We start from the raw sequence: 20,974 nt of genomic DNA, 5'->3' as shown, positions 1-20,974 counted from the left end.
AAATGGCCGACCGTGTTAGTTGACGAGGTAAAAGGAAAACCGTGCAATTTCGAGGCATGTTTGTGTGGATCATTGTATTCTACTTTTACAGCATCTTTCTGCCCATATGCATATTATAACAAACGCTTTTCAAAGACCAACTCGACCAATCCAAGGCAACGTGTTCCTTTAAGGCAAAACTGCACGCCCGTATTTTTGGATGATCCTAATACTGTGCCATTAATAATGTTTTCCATCTTTCAATTATTTCTTCTACCATAAAGAAACCTACTCAAAATAGTGGAACTCGTTGTTCTTTTTTAATCAAATTAAAAAATAAATTACACTCATGTAACAACCAACATCTTGAACTCACGCCTTACCAAGCGAACACAATGGTAACGTGTTTTTTTTTAACTACACCATATCACGTCACAAACAGTGAAAACCACGAATTATTTCACCTTTAAAGAAATATAGTACAGGACTTATTCATGTTTTAAAAAGTATACGAAAATCGGTCACGTATATTTATAACGGGTGTTATTATATAATATAGAATATTTATTTCTTGGAGTGTGGGGGAGTGGAGTAGCCGGGAAGTAGTTAATTAAAAAAAAAAATGCAGCATCAGATCAAACAAAGTAAATGGGACTAAAAAACACATTTAAGTTTACTTCATAAAAAATATTAAATGATAAATAACGCACCTTGTTCAAAAGGCAACAAAGTGCACAACAATTTAAAACCGAGCACCTTGACTGTACAAACCATCTCTTTATACACAAGTTTTAATTGAGTTACAGCAAAAACAGGTGGGGATAATGCCCATACTATTAAATATGATGTTGAACAGAGGACGAGGGGATCGTTTCTATAGTCAGTAGCCATTATATAGAAGGTTCTCATCCAACGTCTTAAAGAGGTTTGCGGGTGTTATACCGCAAACCTCTCTTAGTTATACTTCCACCATGCAATGTTTAAAATCCGATCTTTTATGTCATAATTTACCATTGTGGGTGATGTGTGTTTTCTACGAAACAGGGGATGACATTTGAAGATGATAGTGGGTCGGCTGTTGACAATTGGGCAGATTGAAGTCAAGCTGGAAATCATGCAGTCAACATACATTCACCATATGAACTGTTATTTGGTGACCATGAAGATATTTTTTAAGGCTGCTATAATATTTTGAGACATTTGTAAGAAGTTCTGATAGCTGTTTCCTCAAGAGTACAAACTGTGCTTAAACTTTAACAGCACGGCATCTTCATCGGTTCTTTGGTAGATTTGTCTGGGTAGTCAGTTTTCATTCAAGCTTTTATTATATATAAATAAAATGTCAACTTAAAGTATTCTTTTTTTTTGCACTGATAATAATATCTCTAGAAAGCCAAGGATGCGAAAGAAAGAAATACCCTTGAAAGACTTAAAACTGGTGTATAGCACACGACAATTAATATTCAAAGTCAGCAGACATCACTACAGCATATCGAATTAACACTACACTTGAGAATATTATCTGTTCTAACAGGTAATATACTCTCGATCCGTTGAAGTTAGTAACCTAGTATAAATACATTGTTCGTTTGAATCAAATAAAATACAAGATCAGACACAAATCGGTGATCATGACAACAACACTGCTTTTATGAAGTCTATTTACCCCCTAAAACAGGGTTTGACCTTTATAGTGGATTTATGTATCTAAAACCAGCAAAAAAGAAACATTCCGAATATACTCTACCAGTGCTTGATTCTTGAAACCTGTAATAACGTAACCTCAGATCAGGACACAGTTTGCACTTTGTTGTCAGAGTGCATTCCATGACTTCAGATCAGAACACAATTTGCACAATCTCATTCAGATTACACATTCCATAACCTCAGGTCAGGAAACAGAATTAGTACTATATCTCGGTCAAAGTGCATTCAACGACATCAGATAGGAAACAGTTTGCATTGAATCTCAGTTAGAGTCAATCCATGACCTCAGCTTAGGAAACAGTTTGCACTGTATACCTGTCAAATTGCATTCCATGACCTCAGATAAGCAGAGTTTGCACTGGATCATAGTCAGAGTGCATTCCATGACCTCAGATCAGGAAAACAGCTTGCACTGTAAGTTCCAAATGCTGTAGATCACCACTCAATGTTCCCTCATCTAGATGCTGAACAGGCTTTGGTGAGAACTTTGACGAGTCAGAGTGCATTCCATGATCTCAGATCAGGAAAACATTGCACTGTAAGTTCCCAATGCTGTGAAGCACCACACAACGTTCCCTCATCTAGATATGCTGAACAGGCTTTGATGAGTACTCTGATGAGTCAGAGTGCATTCCATGACCTCAGATCAGGAAACAGTTTGCACTGTGTCTCCGTCGAAGTGCACTCCTTGAGATCATGTATGTCTTGTTGATACTGAAGATATAAACATATCTACTGTTTTCAACAAATTCGACATCGTACCCAAATTCAGGAGATGCATTGAGACCAAGAGAAACAAGAATCTCCTTGTCAATGTCATTGTTACTTACATTGACTCTCTGTACATTAGGCAGGTTTGACAGCATACACAGAAGTGGCTTCATGTTTCCATTTTCAAGCCCACAATCTGTCAGGTCCAAGGATAAAAGGGATGAAACTGGGGTGATTGTACCTTTCTGAAGGTCACAGAGGTTGTTCTTTCTCAGGATAACCCACTTAATGTTACCCACAGCAGCAATGATATAGAACAATCCCTTCATATCATTCTTCTGTAATGAGCAATCTGTGAGAATCAAGGACTCCAGAGACAGGACCTGACTGACCTGAACAGGCGTTAAGCCATGAAGGTTATTCCCACTCAGATTAACCTTCTTGACATTGCTCAATGCTGACAGAAAACGGAAAAGAACATCAACAGTGTCTTTCGTTAGACTGCATCCACTTAGATTTAACAGCGTGACAGACATGGAAGAGCAGATGTCATCAGTTTGCAAACTACACAAGCTGTTGTTGCTGAGATTTACTGCAGTAATACTGTCAGTTTCTGAAATCATTCTAAACAACCTTGAGATGTCTTTGCTGTTCAGATTGCAGTCACCCAGATAAAGGGATAAGGCATACATGGAAATATCTCTGAGAGTTTCAATCTTGCCATTCATGTTGATTCCATGGAGATCCAGAGACTTCGTTGTGATGCCATGTCGCATTATGTCCTTCACAAGTTCAACATCAGACAAAGAATGACCAATGGCACAGATGTATGGTACATGTGGCAGTTTAAATGTCCTGCCCAAGGTTTTCACAAAATAATGAGCAGCCAAGAGGTCTTCACCTTGAAGCAAACCAGAAAAACGAACCCAATCTGCATCTGCAAAGTCTCTCACCATGAACTCCAACTCGGCCTCAAACAAAAGCAACATCATGATCCTAGTATACGGAACATAGTTGTGTAGGAAACTCATGAAGGTGTCCAGCTCGTTGTGGCTTAGCTTCTCACTTACAAGGGCAATGATTATTTCAGCAGCAGCTGAATTCAGCCCACAACAGAACCGAAGTAAATACTCCATGGTGTCCATGTTACCACCAAGAATTTGTGACACATACTTCCTGAACATCTCAGGGTTAGAAGATGCCAAATTTGCAAGGTACATTGCTGCATAATATTCCTGAAATGTCTTATGGAGGAAGGTGACATAGTCAAATTCATCCAACCCATGCATAGCCTTGGTGTGGGCCAGCAAGCCAACTTCACATCCCAAAGCCACAGCCCTCTCAGAGTCAAACTCTGCCTGTGTAAAATGGAGCTTGACACCATTTGGATTAAGCAATCCCTCAAGTGCTACCTTTCCAAGTTGTTTACTAAGGTCATCAAATGCTGCTGTTGGGAAGGTGTCGGAACAAGTTGCTGAGCTTTTACTAACCCTGTGCTGATAGAGAACCCTTACTGCACTGTTAAATAGCTTTGTGACCCTATCAGGTAGCTTATGGCATTCCTCCCACGTGGTACACATCAACCAGAACAGCAATGGTATCTCTCCTAATGTGCGTAGGGCTTGTGACTCCTGGACTTCCTTCAGAAGCTCACTTTGGTATTTGGAATCATAGTTGGTCAGATATTTCCCAACATACTCTTGCCTGTTTTCATCATTGAAACCAGTTACCCTAACCCGAGTAAAATGTGGATACCACTTGAGAAGCTTGAGAGCTGTAAACTGTCTGCTAGACACAATAACTCGGCAGGATTTGAAGGACTGGAAAGAAAGGACACCTTTGATAGTATCTAACCCATTTGCCCTGTCTAACATCTGAAACAAAACCTCATCTGCTCCATCAAACAGAATGAGGACTTCCTCTGGATGTTTCTGAATGAAAGATTTCAGATCATTTTTCGTCAAGCAGTTACAGTCCGTAAGGATCTGTGAAAATATAGCATCAATGAAGTTGAAATCTTTACTCATGAGGTTTACATTCAAGAGAAATAAGAGCTTGTATATCGCCAGGGGAGACTGTGAAAGACGGCGACGCTTTGGGGATTGAATAAGAGCCCAATCATATGCAATCTTTTTAAAAAGTGTGGATTTTCCATAACCAGTCTCAGCTGTGACTAGGATTCGTTTTGTACCAGGACCATCGGGTTGTAAAATGTCTTCATAAGAACCCAATGGAATCTTCTCATGGTCAGGTTGTAAGGTGGAGTTCTCAGACTGATGTCCCTCAAGCCGATTGGTTTCTCTCAGGAGTTGCAAGTTGACATGAAGTTCAGGCATCCCCATGGCTCGCTCCTTGGCCAAAGGGTACGTCGTGACTTTCATTGTTTCGATGTAATGGTTGGCTATTTCTTTACTGCAGGTCAATACATCAACAGAAGACCCAGCCACATCTGAAATCAGTTGAAGATTAAATGAAATTGTGAACCTTAGAAATTAGTCTTTGTTAGACAATCACAGGAATTCACAAGAAAGTTTGCCGTTGATTTTTCTCAATCAAATGGATCTCATCTGGGTTTTTTAAACCAGGATCATGGTTTAGGTCATTTGTAGCAAGCGGGGTTCCAAGTGGGATTCCTGACGGAATAAATAACAACCAGGATCCCGGTGGAATTTTTTACTTAAATTAAATTTTTGTAAGTGGGTCCCTCTGCGATCCCTGTAGATTTTTCTTTAGGGAAAGTCAATGTAATGAGTCAAATCAGACAGCAGGTTTAAGTGAAACTGAGATATGTTCAAAGGCTTTACGAAAATAAAATGCATATGAGTGCATAAGAGGTCAACTAAGGATTATTCTATTTCACGAGGCAACAGAATGCAGTACCGAAATGCACTCAAAATCTGTTTGAAGAAAGATCCTTTTCATTTGAAATGTTTCTACACTTATACAAGAAAACGACACGAAACTCTCGTCCACCCAGGTCGCAGCGCTATGTATGACAAATTAGTAGTATGGACGACATTGTGACAAGTGCTCCACCACTCAAATAAAAAAAAAGGATTTGAGTGTAGTGTATTATGAAATATTAGCGAACAGTACCTGATAATCTAGCTGCCATATCAGTGCGCTCTATCTCAACCAATGCTGCCCTCAATGACTCCCTTGCTTCTTTGTCTTTGGTTTGCTTTCTTCTCCAAGCAATGAACATCTGAAAGGCTTGTTCTTCCAGGTTGTCTCTGTTGTTATACACGAATGCCTCAATCTCTGCAGCACTAAAACTCAAAGTGGTCCCGAGTCGATGCCAATCTTTCCCGATGTTTCTAGACAAGTCCCGAAACAGGATTTCATCAAGGCAACGTTTTTCTGCGAAAGAATACCATGTAACATGATTAACTAAATAATAGTTGTACCAATGAAAATGAAACATTCCAGACCTTCATAACTTTGTTGAACAACAGACTTTCTGAAGCAGCACTTTAAAGGAAGAAGAAGACTGTTGTATAACATTGAGGACTATGAGCCAACTGCAGTGCATGCTACAGAACCACTTTGGGAGCACATGGGTTGATTTTCAAACAAGCTCTCTACCAACTTAGCCCTATGTTTGGCAGTCCCCCTTATTTGTCTTTCTGATGTATAGCTTCTGACTGGCACCCCTGAACAAAAGTATGACAAAATTTTGAAAACCACCAACATCGGGCCAGATAGCTTAGTCAGTAGGTTATGGTTCAAACCCAAGTCAGATGTTCTTTGCTCAACCCCAAAACACTTTCACATTACATTAACTGAACAAATTTTAGTTTGAAAACAAAATTCACATTATATAGCTGTTGATCACTTCATGGGTTTTTTTAGAGGAAGAAATTTTCTTCCCAAAACACTCTGTATCTCACTGATACAAATTCCTTCAGCTTGATTGTTACTTACCAGGGGACTCATTTGATGAGACAGCATCGTTCTCCTGTGGCCCTGACGACATGATGACCAACACTTTAGGACTAAAGGGTAATGGTGACTTTTTACCGATGAAAAATGTTCACGATGAAGATCCGAATTACCTGTATATAAACCACAGCAAATGAAATAAACTATAGCTATTTTCAACAACAAAAGAGTGTACTGAAGTTAAGATTACTCTGAAAATCAATGTTTTGTCCGCATTTTAATATAGCTCGAATTGAGCTATGTATAAACGTGTTTGGGCCATGCTCTGAAGAGTGGACCTTAACCATCAAAACTTAAACCCATTTTGTTAATGTTAACGGTTTCTCCATGTGCCAAAATGAATGAATTTATAAATTTGTGAAAAAGAAATAATGTGGTTTGAGTCTGAAAACATAAAATAACTTTTTCCCAAAATGTTTTTAAAACAATGTAGTTTAGGGCCTCCCTCTTTGCATGTATTTATTTCTGTGCCATTTTCTTTCTCGGTGCATGGTTTTGTTTTACAAAACTATTTTGATTATTCAACTGGTTCAATATCTAATTTATTTGATAACTTTTATACTGTGGTTTTTGTCTGGCTTTACTTTAAATGAAAGTTGCATTGTAGGTATACAACATCCAACAGCAGATGAGCACCGAGTGAGGCTATTATAGAGTAGGGAAGCAAGCTGGCTGATTAATGCATGCAAAGTATTAACACCATGTCAACCTCCATGATGATAGTAAAACTAGTAACCTAGCTTCAAGGGAGAAAGGATAGAGGGGGAGGGGAGCACAAACAAACATTGATCAATTGAATCATTCTTAGTTTTGTTTGAGTGCATTTCATTTAAAATCCTGCCTCAATCGATCTCAACTTCTTTATAAAATTGTCGTATAGAACGGATCCTACATTTGCAAAATCCCAGAGTGTCATCACACAATTGCCAAGATTACGATGACTGCATAGAGTATATGAACGGGGTAGACACTATTCTACCTCCATTGGTAGACCCAGTAAAACTGGGCGCTTAAAATGTTGATTTACTAGTTCTATATCCATGGTTAATTCGGCCATAAAGAAAGGTATTCAAGCATCTAATTATAACCATCAGCTCTGTGGTTAGATCGAGTGAACCTCCATTGTGACTGTGAGTGCAATAATACACTTAACCATTCCCATGTAATCAACAGCCCTCGTCTGCTATTAATCTTACCTTTTCGTAACCCCTGTATCCTCCATGCTCCATGGCATGTACGTAGGCCTACTCTAGTATAGTAGCTGTCTCGTAATCAGTGTCTGTTGCGGGCGAAAGAGTCCAGCCTTGCCTACGTTACCTGACCTCATGAGGTACACGTACCGACTCGTATCTTCTTCACCGATAGCTTTATTTCCCCAGCAAAAACGATCAATCATTGGCCCTCTAACGATCATCTCAGTGCATTCTACCATGCTCGGTCAAAGGCAGTGGTTACAGTGCTTGCTCCCTGGCTGTGCAAAATACGCAACAGCATGCATCAACATAACCTCTTTCGGCGTGTGCGGTTCTCGTGGTGATGATGCTGTGATGTGTCACACTCGAGAAAGCCGCCCATTCATCAACCCATCATATAGGCTACACTGCATGCAAAATACCGTAGACCCAAATAGACATAATCCAATAATAACATACAAACTGTACATGTACAACGTCATTGCAACGTCATCAGGTACACAAATGACATCATTGATTGAACCGTTGAACGAATTGTGCAATAAGGAAAACCCCTGGAACGTGTTTTTCGCAAACAGTGTTGCAAAACCATGGCAAGCCATACAAAAACAAAGCAATCAAAAAAACTGAACAAGTTTACCCAATATTCAGACAGCATTGGAATTGCGTATGTGATCTAGCTATTTTTAAATGAACACTCTGTGCTTCGGATAGGATACTTTTATCGTGAAATTAGCATGGTTGGGTTTAAGTTTTAAAAGTAAAACGATGTAATGATTCAGACAAAATCCCTTGTTGTGGGGTCTTCCTTTCATTTCTAAGCGGTCCGCCATTTAGTATGAAATGGCGGTGTGTATAGTTCACAATAGGAAAAACCCACGATTCTGGGGGAACATGTTAATCAAATTATCTGTTTGTAAACAGTTTCAAACCACGAGACAGCTCAATGCAATTACCACAATATATACAGCTAGGAAAGGATGAAAATCTAGTATTTCAATATAAGGCAGAGTGCACACGCGCCTGTTTAGGCGCTTATAATCCAGGTGTTTAGAAAACACCATGGGAAATGTATCCGAAATGAAAGTGTTCAAAGTGTACAAATAATCTGGCACTTCAGTATTGACGGGCCAAGCAAGAAGGTCCTATCTTTTTTTAATTTTTACCCGAATCAATCATCAGCTGTTCCGCATAAGTTGACACATGGCTAACTTAAAATATATATATATTTTTTAACAACCTATTTTGTATATTTGCCAGAAGACTTTTCACTGCGTCCCCCCCCCCAAAAAAAAAAAACAAAAAAAAAAAAAAAAATTAGATAGAGACATTGAATCCACTTGATGTATGGCGTACGGCATTCACTTATAAAGCAGTAGGGAAACTGCTGAGTTGGATTTCCATTATGGTGTTTTTTTTATTATTTTAGTTTAGTGTTGCATATATTTCAAAAGTACACAGATAAGTAAAGCTCCAATGGATAGATAGTTGCAAATTGCCAAATTGAGTAGAAAATACAATTTATACAATAATAGTTTAGATACAAAAATAGTATATAAAAATAGGCAGTATATCGCAATATTCAAATACAAACAAATAATATTAAACTCCATTGTAAAAATATATCAATATTAAAAAAACTTTAAAAATAAAAAATAAAAAATCACGTTTAGGCCTATTACAAATACACTTCTATTTGATATAGGTATACACCTATGATGGAACCAAGATCATATAAAATCAGTTTAAAAACTGGCAAAGCCAAAATAATGACCCCAACGTTTTGAACTCAACAATTGAAAATGTTTGCAATTGATTTGTTTTTCAATATATACATTTAACTGTCTGAAACAATTTGTAAGAGCTGCGGAATTCCCCCCCCCCACAATTTTTAGATTAATGCAATTAAGAAGGAATTTGCTATTTGTTAAAAAAAATAACAACAATACTAATACTATTGAAGCCAGGTCCAAGCCAAACATGTTAGCTGCGATTCTGTTGAAACAACTACAACAGTGAGTCAAAAATGAACATACAAAATTTTTTCACAAAAAGCTCATTTTGGGGGGTTCTGGTTGATGTCACCAAAACGCACCCTTGCTAATTATTAAAAAGCAGGAAACATAACAAATCTCCGTAGCACTAAATACACACGAAACAAAACCAAATATCTCGATTTGTTGTTCCTACTTGCACAGAATTAACAAAGAAAGACAAATTTTCTGAGTGATTCCGGGGGAAAAAATGAGGTTCTCTTTTCTCAAAAGCACCTCTTCAATGAGATTTAAAAAATAATGGTTTGATACCCTTCGAATGGTTCAATCTTTGCAGATTATATATGATATTTTCATTTTAAAAGGTCGTCGGCTTTTGAAGTTGACACATGGCTAACTTAAAAAATATATATATTTTTTAACAACCTATTTTGTATATTTGCCAGAAGACTTTTCAACTCCCGAAAATCCGGAGTGAATATCATGCAGGAAGAATTATTCCTAATGCAAAATCCTAGAAGCGTTACCGTGGAAACGCCTCTTACATTAAAATGATGGTGACTTATTTTTCCATCACCATACTAGCCTACTTATGGTACTTAAAAGTGATGTTTCTCAAGATACATTATACTATCCAAAGCTGCTTCTTCTTACCACGTAAGTTGTTATTTACATTCATTTTTCGAAGTCATTGCCAAACACCAGACCTTTTAAGTGTTGTTGAAGTTGATATTAATTCTCAATCAGTATTACACATTCAACATTTTCTAAAAAGAATAATATCAACAATTATTGTTTACCAAAACTATCGTTGATCAAGAATAACATCAGTTAACAGTTTGCACTGTATCTCTGTCAGAGTGCATGCCATGACCTCAGATCAGGACACAGTTTGCACTGTATCTCTGTCAGAGTGCATTCCATGACCTCAGATCAGGAGACAGTTTGCACTGTATCTCTGTCGGAGTGCATTCTATGACCGCAGATCAGGAGACAGTTTGCACTGTATCTCACTCAGAGTGCCCTCTATGACCTCAGATCAGGGAACAGTTTGCACTGTGGCTCGGTTAGAGTGCATTCCATGACCTCAGATCAGGAGACAGTTCGCACTGCATCTCAGTCAGAGTGCATTCCATGACCTCAGATATGGAGACAGTTTGCTCTGTGAATCAGTCAGAGTGCATTCCATGACCTCAGATCTCTACAGTCTTCCTGACAACCAGATTTCCCAACTTCAACGGCTCCAAAATACTGCTGCCCGCATTGTGACACTGTCTAGAAAATCCTGTCCTATCACCCCCATTCTGAAACAACTACACTGGCTCCCTTTCTCTCAACGAATCATCTTCAAGCTGATGCTCATTGTCCACAAAGCTCTCAACGGCAAGGCTCCCCACTATATTTCTGAACTGCTTCGAGTTTACACTCCATCAAGGAATCTCCGATCAAGTTCCATGCTTCTCCTCATTGAACCCAACACTCATGGGGTGACAGATCTGTTTCTTCAGCTGCGCCACGCATCTGGAAATTTCTACCACTTAATCTTAGATCTTGTCTTTGAACCACAAAATTCAAATCTCTTCTCAAAACTTATCTTATGTCACAGGTTTTCAAGGACTAATTTTGTTGTGTCTGTTTTTCTTTGTTTTGTTTTTGGTTTTACTGCGCCTTAAACACCCAGCAGGGTGGATATGTGCACATTATTATTAGGAAACAGCTTGCACTGTATATCAGTCAGAGTGTTCCATGACCTCAGATCAGGAGACAGTTTGCACTGTATCTCAGTCAGAGTGCATTCCATAACCTCAGATCAGGAAACAGTTTGCACTGTATCTCAGTCAAAGTGCATTCCATGACCTCAGATCAGGAGACAGTTTGCTCTGTAAATCAGGCAGAGTGCATTCCATGACCTCAGATCAGGAAACAGTTTGCACTGTATATCAGTCAGAGTGCATTCCATGACCTCAGATCAGGAGACAGTTTGCTCTGTAAATCAGTCAGAGTGCATTCCATGGCCTCAGATCAGGACACAGTTTGCACTGTATCTCTGTCAGAGTGCATTCCATGACCTCAGATCAGGAGACAGTTTGCACTGTATATCAGCCAGAGTGCATTCCATGACCTCAGATTAGGAAACAGTTTGCACCGTATCCCAGTAAGAGGGAGTTACATGACCTCAGATCAGGAGACAGTTTGCATTGTATCTCCGTCGAAGTGCGTTCCTTGAGATCATGTATGTCTCGTTGCTACTGTGGATATAAACATATCTACTGTTTTCAACAAATTCGACATCGTTCCCAAATTCAGGAGATGCATTGAGACCAAGAGAAGCAAGAATCTCCTTGTCAATGTCATTGTTATTTACATTGACTCTATGTACATTAGGCAGGTTTAACAGCAAACACAGAAGTGGCTTCATGTTTCTATTTTCAAGCCCACAATCTGTCAGGTCCAAGGAGAGCAGAGATGAAACTGGGGTGATTGTACCTTTCTGAAGACCACAGAGGTTGTTCTTACTCAGGGAAACCCATTTGATGTTACCCACAGCAGCAATGATATAGAACAATCCCTTCATATCATTCTTCTGTAATGAGCAATCTACAAGAATCAAGGTCTGCAGAGACAGGACCTGACTGACATGAGCAGGCGTTACGCCATGAAGGTTATTCCCACTCAGATTAACCTTCTTGACATTGCTCAATGCTGACAGAAAACGGAAAAGAACATCAATGGTGTCTTTCGTTAGACTGCATCCACTAAGATTTAGTGAAGAAACAGACGGGGTAGAGCAGATGACGTTAGTTTGCAAACTGCACAAGCTGTTGTTGCTAAGATCTACTGATGTAATACTGCCAGTTGCTGAAATCATTGTAAACAGCCTTGAGATGTCTTTGCTGTTCAGATTGCAGTCATCTACAAACAGAGATGTGGCATGCTCAGAAATATCTCTGAGAGTATCAATCTTGCCATTCATGTTGACTCCATCTAGATCTAGTGACTTCGTTGTGATGCCATGTCGCATTAGGTCTTTCACAAGTTCGACATCAGCCAAAGAATGACAAATGACATCTAGATTTGATGCATGCGGTAGTCCAGTTGTTCTTGCCAAGGTTTTCACAAAATAATGAGCGGCCAATAAGTCTTCACCTTGGAGCGTACCTGAAAAACGAACCCAATCTGCATCTGCAAAGTCTCTCACCATGAACTCCAACTCAGCCTCAAACAAAAGCAACATCATGATCCTAGTATACGGAACATAGTTGTAAAGGAAACTCATGAAGGTGTCCAGCTCGTTGTGGCCTAGCTTCTCGCTTACAAGGACAATGATTATTTCAGCAGCAGCTGAATTCAGCCCACAACAGAACCGAAGTAAATACTCCATGGTGTCCATGTTACCGCCAAGAATTTGTGACACATACTTCCTGAACAACTCAGGGTGAGAAGATGCCAAGTTTGCAAGGTATATTGCTGCATAATATTCCTGAAATGTCTTATGGAGGAAGGTGACATAGTCAAATTCCTCCAACTCATGCATAGCCTTGGTGTTGGCCAGCAAGCCAACTTCACATCCCAAAGCAACAACCCTCTCAGAGTCAAACTCTGTAGGTGTAAAATGGACCTTCACTCCATTCGGATTCAGCAAACCCTCAAGTGCTACCTTGCCGAGTTTGAAACTCAGGTCATCAAATGTTGCTGTTGTAAAGGTGTCCGAACATGTTACTGGGCTTTTACTAACCCTGTGCTGGTAGAGAACCCTTACTGCACTGTTAAACAGCTTTGTGACCCTATCAGGTAGCTTATGGCATTCCTCCCACGTGGTACACATCAACCAGAACATCAATGGTATCTCTCCCAATGTGCGTAGAATCTGTGACTCCTGGACTTCCTTCAGAAGCTCACTTTGATATTTGGAATCATAGTTGGTCAGGTATTTTCCAACATACTCCTGCCTGTTTTCATCATTGAAACCAGTCACCCTTACCCGAGTAAAATGTGGATACCACTTGAGAAGCTTGAGAGCTGTAAAGTGTCTGCTAGACACAATAACTCGGCAGGATTTGAAGGACTGGAAAGAAAGGACACCTTTGATACTATCTAACCCATTTGCCCTGTCTAACATCTGAAACAAAACCTCATCTGCTCCATCAAACAGAATAAGGACTTCCTCTGGATGTTTCTGAATGAAAGATTTCAGACCTTTTTTCGTCAAGTAGTTACAGTCCGTAAGGATCTGAGAAAATATAGCATCAATGAAGTTGAAATCTTTACTCATGAGGTTTACATTCAAGAGAAATAAGAGCCTGTATATTGCCAGGGGAGACTGTGAAAGACGGCGACGCTTTGGGGATTGAATAAGAGCCCAATCATAAGCAATCTTTTTCAAAAGTGTGGATTTTCCATAACCAGTCTCAGCTGTGACTAGGATTCGTTTTGTACCAGGACCATCGGGTTGTAAAATGTCTTCATAAGAACCCAAAGAAATCTTCTCATCTTCAGGTTGTAAGGTGGAGTTTTCAGACTGATTTCGTTCAAGCCGATTCGTTTCTCTCACGAGTTGCAAGTTGACATGAAGTTCAGTCATCCCCATGGCTCGCTCCTTGGCCAAAGGGTACGTCATGACTTTCATTGTTTCGATGTAATGGTTGGCTATTTCTTTACTGCAGGTCAATACATCAACAGCAGACCCAGCAACATCTGAAATCAGTTCAAGTTAAATACTCAAGTCACATTTTGAACCTTTAGGAACTTAAATGTTTTTGGATTAGAGATGTTCATGTTATTACTTTTAGTTTGCCTTGTAGAGATCTTTTTCAAAAAGGATAGTCGATGTTCAGAAATTATAATGCAAGCAGGAGACTTCATTTCATTATTTTGCGAAAAAAAACACTTCAAAATTGCACTTCATTTCCAAAGATGAACTGGAACTTGATACCAAGGTTTTGCACATTGTGGACTGCCCATTCTGTAATTGTATTTGCAGTCTTCCTCTCTGTTATAATAGCCCATTCAACTTCATTGCTGGTACAAACTACGGCTACTTGCCAGGATCCCGCCAGTTTTTGTAACTGGTTTAGATCATTCGAAAGAACCGGGACTCCCGGTGGGATTCCCGGCAGGATATTTCATAACCGGGATCCCAGGTAAAGTGCAGTAAATAAATGCATTATAAGTGAACAGTACCTGAAAGTCTAGCTGCCATGTCAGCACGCTCTATCTCAACCAATGCTGCTCTCAACGACTCCCTTGCTTTAGTGCCGTTGGTTTGCTTTCTTCTCCAAGCAATGAACATCTGAAAGGCTTGTTCTTCCAGGTTGTCTCTGTTGTTATACACGAATGTCTCAATCTCTGCAGCACGAAAGCTCAACGTGGTCCCAAGTCGACGCCAATCTTTCCCGATGTTTCGTGACAAGTCCCGAAACAGAATTTCATCGTCAAGGCAGTTATTTTCTCCTGGGAAAATTTTCAAATTTAACTAGGTAAGGAGAATTTAAGAATTTAAAAGAATTGTTGTTATAAAAAATACCAAAACTAAACATTCCTGGAGATATGGATAACTCAATCCTGTTAGTCTGTAGTTGAGGCCCTGAAACACTAGACCAATAAGTTATTCCAGAGCTGTTTTGTTTTCATCTGAACTCCAGTAAATCATTCGGGAAAACCTAATTTAGTGAAGTTAAAGGCTCAAATTTGAATCAGATTGTGTTGCCTCATGCCTTTTGAAAGAACAACATTTTTTATGTTTATCAATACCTGAACTAGCCAAGGCCAAATTAGATCGGTCCATTTTGATCAAAGCAGCCCTCAAAGCTTTCCTTGCATCCTTGGTATTAGATTGCTCTTCCCACCATACCATGACCATCTGAGATGCTACATCTCCTTTAATGTGTCCAAGTGCATCAAGTTCTTCTGACTTAACACCTAAGACAGTGCCCAGTCGTCGCCAGTCTCTGCCAGTATTTGCGGCAACATCATTGATGAGTCTTTCGTCTGACCTACTAATCTCTAATGATAGAAAAAGAAGGGAAATAAGGAGCTATTCAGATTTGGCATAGACTGCCAGTGGCTGCAGTCACTGCAACAAATTTGCAAGGGTTCGAGAGAAAAACACTGCCAGCTACAAAAGGGATTGAGCTTCCAAACTGACAATACCACTGATAAGCACAATAATATTGACAAATGACAGCATAAGCACATAGAACAAATGGATTTTGCAACCCAACCTCTCCAAGGACAGCAGCAATGCTTTTAGGAGAGAACATCAATTCAAGATTCAAATAATGAGAGACAAACACAAGGCTACTGTCGTGCTCACTCTGTGATGGTGACGTTTGGTTTTATGAAATGCAATGCAACTTTTGGAAGAGGAATTGTGATCAATATCGCAACCTCTTCCAACAGTTGGAATGGTGTCCTAGACAGGCTGGTATAGAAACATTATGGAATAAAGGTACATTCAAATTGCAAGTATGTTTGTACTCACTTTGACGCTTTCTGCCCATGATTGTATGTTTACAGACACAAACACCTCATTGGAGTTATCAACAGTATCTTGTAACACCTCGTGATGCCGTAATCGCATAAAAGGATTAACCTGACATGGACAATAAAAAACAAAGAAAATTGAAGACAATTTATTGAGAACACATGGTATGAGACAGTATATTCAATGATCTACATATTTCTAAGTTAAAAAGAAACATACTTTAGTCTACAACGAATAACTGTGCACACAGAATCAGTAAGAACTCTAAAACACAAAATTCAATGAAAAGACATTTCTGAAAATCTGAATTCAATAATAAGGTGTCTTTGAAATATGGATCTCAAAGTATTTGGTATGTCGGAAATACGGAATTCAATAAGGTATCTTGTAATTTTTAAGAAGTTTTCTTTAAAATTCGAAATTCCACGTAAAGTTCAGATTTCAACGACGAGTTATCTCAGAAACACAAGGCACAACTTGGTCCGAAGTCAACTTGAATGGTCTGAAGAAAAAATGGTCCAAAGTCAACTCATACCGAAAAATTAAGTAAGTGGTTGATAGGTTTTTGGCATCGATGTATCATTGTGTGCGTACCGCATGATCAATTAAACTTTAAGGGCCTCTAATCACCGTTTAAAAAAAAACATATCTCTAAAAAACACGATTTAGAAAACACTATCGTAGAGAGGAATTTTTTCTTAAGATACCTGAGGGATGTAGCTGCATGCCTCTGGGTGTATAGTAAACAGTGTTGCAGAACAGTTTTGAACTTGAAATCTTAGAATCCTATACACAAAATTTCTTTCATTAAAGACAATGGACACTATTGGTAATTGTCAAAGACCAGTCTTCTCACTTGGTGTATCTCAAAATATGCATAAAAAACACACCTGTGAAAATTTGAGCTCGATTGGTCGTCAGAGTTGCGAGATAACTATGAAAGAAAAAACACCCTTGTCACACGAAGTTGTGTGCTTTCAGATGCAGTACTAAACTTGAGGTCTCGAAAGTTCTAAACTTGAGGTCTCGAAATCAAATTCATGGAAAATTACTTCTTTCCCGAAAACTATGTCACTTCAGAGGGAGCCGTTTCTCAAAATGTTTTATACTATCAACCTCTCCCCATTACTCGTTACCAAGTGAGGTTTTATGCTGATAATTTATTTTGAGTAATTACCAATAGTGTTCACTGCTTTTAAAGCTATTATACACTTTCGGAACAGGAAAAATATAAAAGTTCACAGATTTACAAATAACTTACAGGGTTTAAAAAAGGTAATGGTAAAAGGCTTCTCTTGAAATATTATGACATGAAATGCTTTAGTTTTTGAGAAAACATTTAAACAATTATCAATTCTCGACATCGAGAATTACGGATTTATAGTAAACACATGTCATGACACGGCGAAACGTGCGAAAACAAGAGAGTGGGTTTTCCCGTTATTTTCTCCCGACTCCAATGACCGGTTGAGCCTAAATGTTCACAGGTTTGTTATTATAGTCAGGTAACGCCAAGGAAAACAAAAACTAAATGTGGGCTCAGGAAGAAAGGATGACCTGATTGGTAATAAAATAACAGACAGCAGGGCTACTGGGTTATCAGCATTGAGAAACAACTTGTATACGGACAAAACTATTTCATTTTGAAGATCTGGTACATACCTGCAAAACTGCACAGCAAATAAAAAGCAATGGTTGTTTCCAACAGATCAAGTGTAACCTACCGAAGAGGACTTCGTTGAAGGTTCATTTATATTAACCCCGCATTTTTTTTAGTAAGGATCACGCTAAATATTTTTCTTTCATTATGTGATAATAAAAGACAGGAAATCCTGGTGTAGTGGGCTGAGAGAAACGACTTCCTGGCAGTTTGTAAGCGTACATTATATTTACTAGCGGGATGCCGCGCTTCGCGCGGCACCCCGCTAGATGATGAAAATCCTTTACACAAATATTTCGAAATGTAATGTGGGTGAGGGTGTTATACGCCTCTCTCAATATTTATGCATGGCGTCATACACGAGGCCCAAAATATTAGACACCTATAAGGGCTCACGGGAGAGCCTCAAGTCCAGAAGGCAGCTCTGTGTGAGATTTTTCAAAGCTCAACCATACACAAGTCAATGGACACTTCACAACCATACACAAGTCTATGGTTGTGTAGTTTCCCATTGACTTGTGTATGGTTGTGTAGTTTCCCACTGACTTGTGTAAGGTTTTGTAGTTTCCCATTGACTTGTGTATGGTTGTGTAATTCCCATTGACTTGTGTATGGTTGTGAAGTGTCCATTGACTTGTGTATGGTTGTGTAGTTTCCTATTGACATGTGTATGGTTGTGTAGTTTCCCATTGACTTGTGTATGGTTGTGTAAATTCCCATTGACTTGTGTATGGTTGTGAAGTGTCCATTGACTTGTGTATGGTTGTGTAGTTTCCCATTGACATGTGTATGGTTGTATTAAGTGTCTTATTGACTTGTGTATAGTTGTGTAGTTTCCCATTGACTTGTGTATGGTTGTGTAGTTTCCCATTGACTTGTGTATGGTTGTGTAGTTTCCCGTTGACTTGTGTATGGTTGTGTAGTTTCCCATTGACTTGTGTATGGTTGTGAAGTGTCCCATTGACTTGTGTATGGTATGGTAGTTTCCCGTTGACTTGTGTATGGTTGTGTAGTTTCCCATTGACTTGTGTATGGTTGTGTAGTTTCCCATTGACTTGTGTATGGTTATGTAGTTTCCCATTGACTTGTGTATGGTTGTGTAGATCCATTGACTTGTGTATGGTTCTGTACTTCCCATTGACTTGTGTATGGTTGTGTCAATTCCCCCTGACTTGTGTATGGTTGTGAAGTGTCCATTGACTTGTGTATGGTTGTGTAGTTTCCCATTGACTTGTGTATGGTTGTGTAGTTTCCCGTTGACTTGTGTATGGTTGTGTAGTTTCCCATTGACTTGTGTATGGTTGTGAAGTGTCCTATTGACTCGTGTATGGTTGTGTAGTTTCCATTTGACTTGTGTATGGTTGTGTAGTTTCCTGTTGACTTGTGTATGGTTGTGTAGTTTCCCATTGACTTGTGTATGGTTGTGAAGTGTCCTATTGACTCGTGTATGGTTGTGTAGTTTCCATTTGACTTGTGTATGGTTGTGTAGTTTCCCATTGACTTGTGTATAGTTGTGTAGTTTCCCATTGACTTGTGTATGGTTGTGTCAATTCCAATTGACTTGTGCATGGTTGTGTAGTTTCCCATTGACTTGTGCATGGTTGTATAGTTTCCCATTGACTTGTGTATGGTTGTGTAGTTTCCCATTGACTTGTGAATAGTTGTGAAGTGTCCATTGACTTGTGTATGGTTGTGTAGTTTCCCATTGACATGTGTATGGTTGTATTAAGTGTCCTGGTGACTTGTGTATGGTTGTGTAGTTTCCCATTGACTTGTGTATGGTTGTGTAGTTTCCCAATGACTTGTGTATGGTTGTGTAGTTTCCCATTGACTTGTGTATGGTTGTGAAGTTTCCCATTGACATGTGTATGGTTTAATAGATGTTAAATTTGCATCGGGGATAAAGAATATTAATTTTGGTTTTTACCCATACACCGATGTGTGTTAGCACTGTATACTCAGTACTTTCCCGAGTCCTGTGACTCACAGGACTCGGGAAAGTACTGAGTATACAGTGCTAACACACATCGGTGTATGGGTAAAAACCAAAATTAATATGTGTATGGTTGTATTAAGTGTCCTATTGACTAGTGTATGGTTGTGTCAATTCCCATTGACTTGTGTATGGTTGTGTAGTTTCCCGTTGACTTGTGTATGGTTGTGTAGTTTTCCATTGACTTGTGTATGGTTGTGAAGTGTCCCATTGACTTGTGTATGGTTGTGTAGTTTCCCATTGACTTGTGTATGGTTGTGTAGTTTCCCATTGACTTGTGTATGGTTGTGTAGTTTCCCATTGACTTGTGTATGGTTGTGTAGTTTCCCATTGACTTGTGTATGGTTGTAAAGTGACCCATTGACTTGTTTATGGTTGTGTCAATTCCCATTATCTTGTGTATGGTTGTGAAGTTTCGCTTGACTTGTGTATGGTTGAGTTTTGAAAAATCTCACACATAGCTGCCCTCTGGACTTGGCATCTCTGAGAAACTGTACGGCTCCCCCGTGAGCCCTTATAGGTGTCTAATATTTTGGGCCTCCTTAACGCTACACGTGTTTCAAATCAGCGTTGATAGGTGAAACTGACCGTTAGCCATCAATAACTAAAGTTTCTTTTGTACTACACTACTAAAACTTTCCCTACACACTCAATATACATTAATAATGCTTGCATTTCCTTTTTAAAAACATCGTCAAAAAATGACATGTTCACGTCCCACGATACATAGCGTTGCTACAGCACTAAAAGTAAAGCGAGTTTTCGGAACATGCTGTGTGCCACAAATCTAATTTATCTACTGTTTTGGGTTTTTTTCGGGGGGGGGCGGATAGAGCGTAGGCCTCTTTTTAGTTTATTCTCATCTGAATTGGTCTTGTAAACTTTCTGGTCAATAGGCTGCACGTTACGGGATCACTAAACGTGAACGTCAGAAAAGTGTTTTGTTTATTGTCACTTTGGGCTTATTGCGTCTCGCGAAATTTTAACGACCAACGACACAATTTCTGACCGCGTTCATGTTCACGCTTCTATAGGAACAAACCTCCATACATTCCATATCTCTGGAACCCTATATCGTACAAACTAAATAAAAACGATTAATTCATCCTCACTCCTTAATTTTCTCTAACTTTATTTCACTTTCAGAAAGCTTGTCAAGTTTTTTTAAGGGTTTGTTACGTCCAGTTCGGGTCAATAGACAAACTCCTAAAAATGTACCCCATTCAGCCGCATGTGGTCTCTTTTGTTAATAACAGGCCGAGTGCTAAATTAGGCTACAAAATGGATTTGGCAAAATGTACATTCTGAGAC

General features: G+C 39.1%; 1 protein-coding gene across 1 annotated transcript; it reads right to left on the bottom strand.

Annotated features, from left to right (window-relative positions):
* Nucleotides 1-52: 52 nt before the first annotated feature.
* Nucleotides 53-17,746, bottom strand: LOC139949210 (uncharacterized). The gene is made up of 8 exons (XM_071947605.1): nt 17,673-17,746; nt 16,008-16,118; nt 15,278-15,529; nt 14,708-14,977; nt 11,717-14,221; nt 6,322-6,363; nt 5,494-5,757; nt 53-4,846 (listed from the first exon to the last, which is right to left on the bottom strand). The coding sequence occupies exons 2-8, from the start codon at nt 16,024-16,026 to the stop codon at nt 2,328-2,330; spliced, it is 5,871 nt and encodes a 1,956-aa protein (XP_071803706.1). The 5' UTR covers nt 16,027-16,118; nt 17,673-17,746; the 3' UTR covers nt 53-2,327.
* Nucleotides 17,747-20,974: the final 3,228 nt, after the last annotated feature.

The sequence above is a fragment of the Asterias amurensis genome, chromosome 16 (genome assembly GCF_032118995.1).
Source record: "Asterias amurensis chromosome 16, ASM3211899v1".
NCBI lineage: Eukaryota > Metazoa > Echinodermata > Asteroidea > Forcipulatida > Asteriidae > Asterias > Asterias amurensis.
This window is presented reverse-complemented; position numbering and strand designations above follow the sequence as displayed.

Bases quoted from the DNA above. Each gene is read 5' to 3' on its own strand.
- LOC139949210 (XM_071947605.1), bottom strand. The intron at 14,978-15,277 runs GTATTGATAAAC...AAATTTTCCCAG, and splicing joins TTTGGCCTTGGCTAGTTCAG to GAGAAAATAACTGCCTTGAC. The intron at 5,758-6,321 runs GTAAGTAACAAT...ATTCTTTCGCAG, and splicing joins CTCATCAAATGAGTCCCCTG to AAAAACGTTGCCTTGATGAA.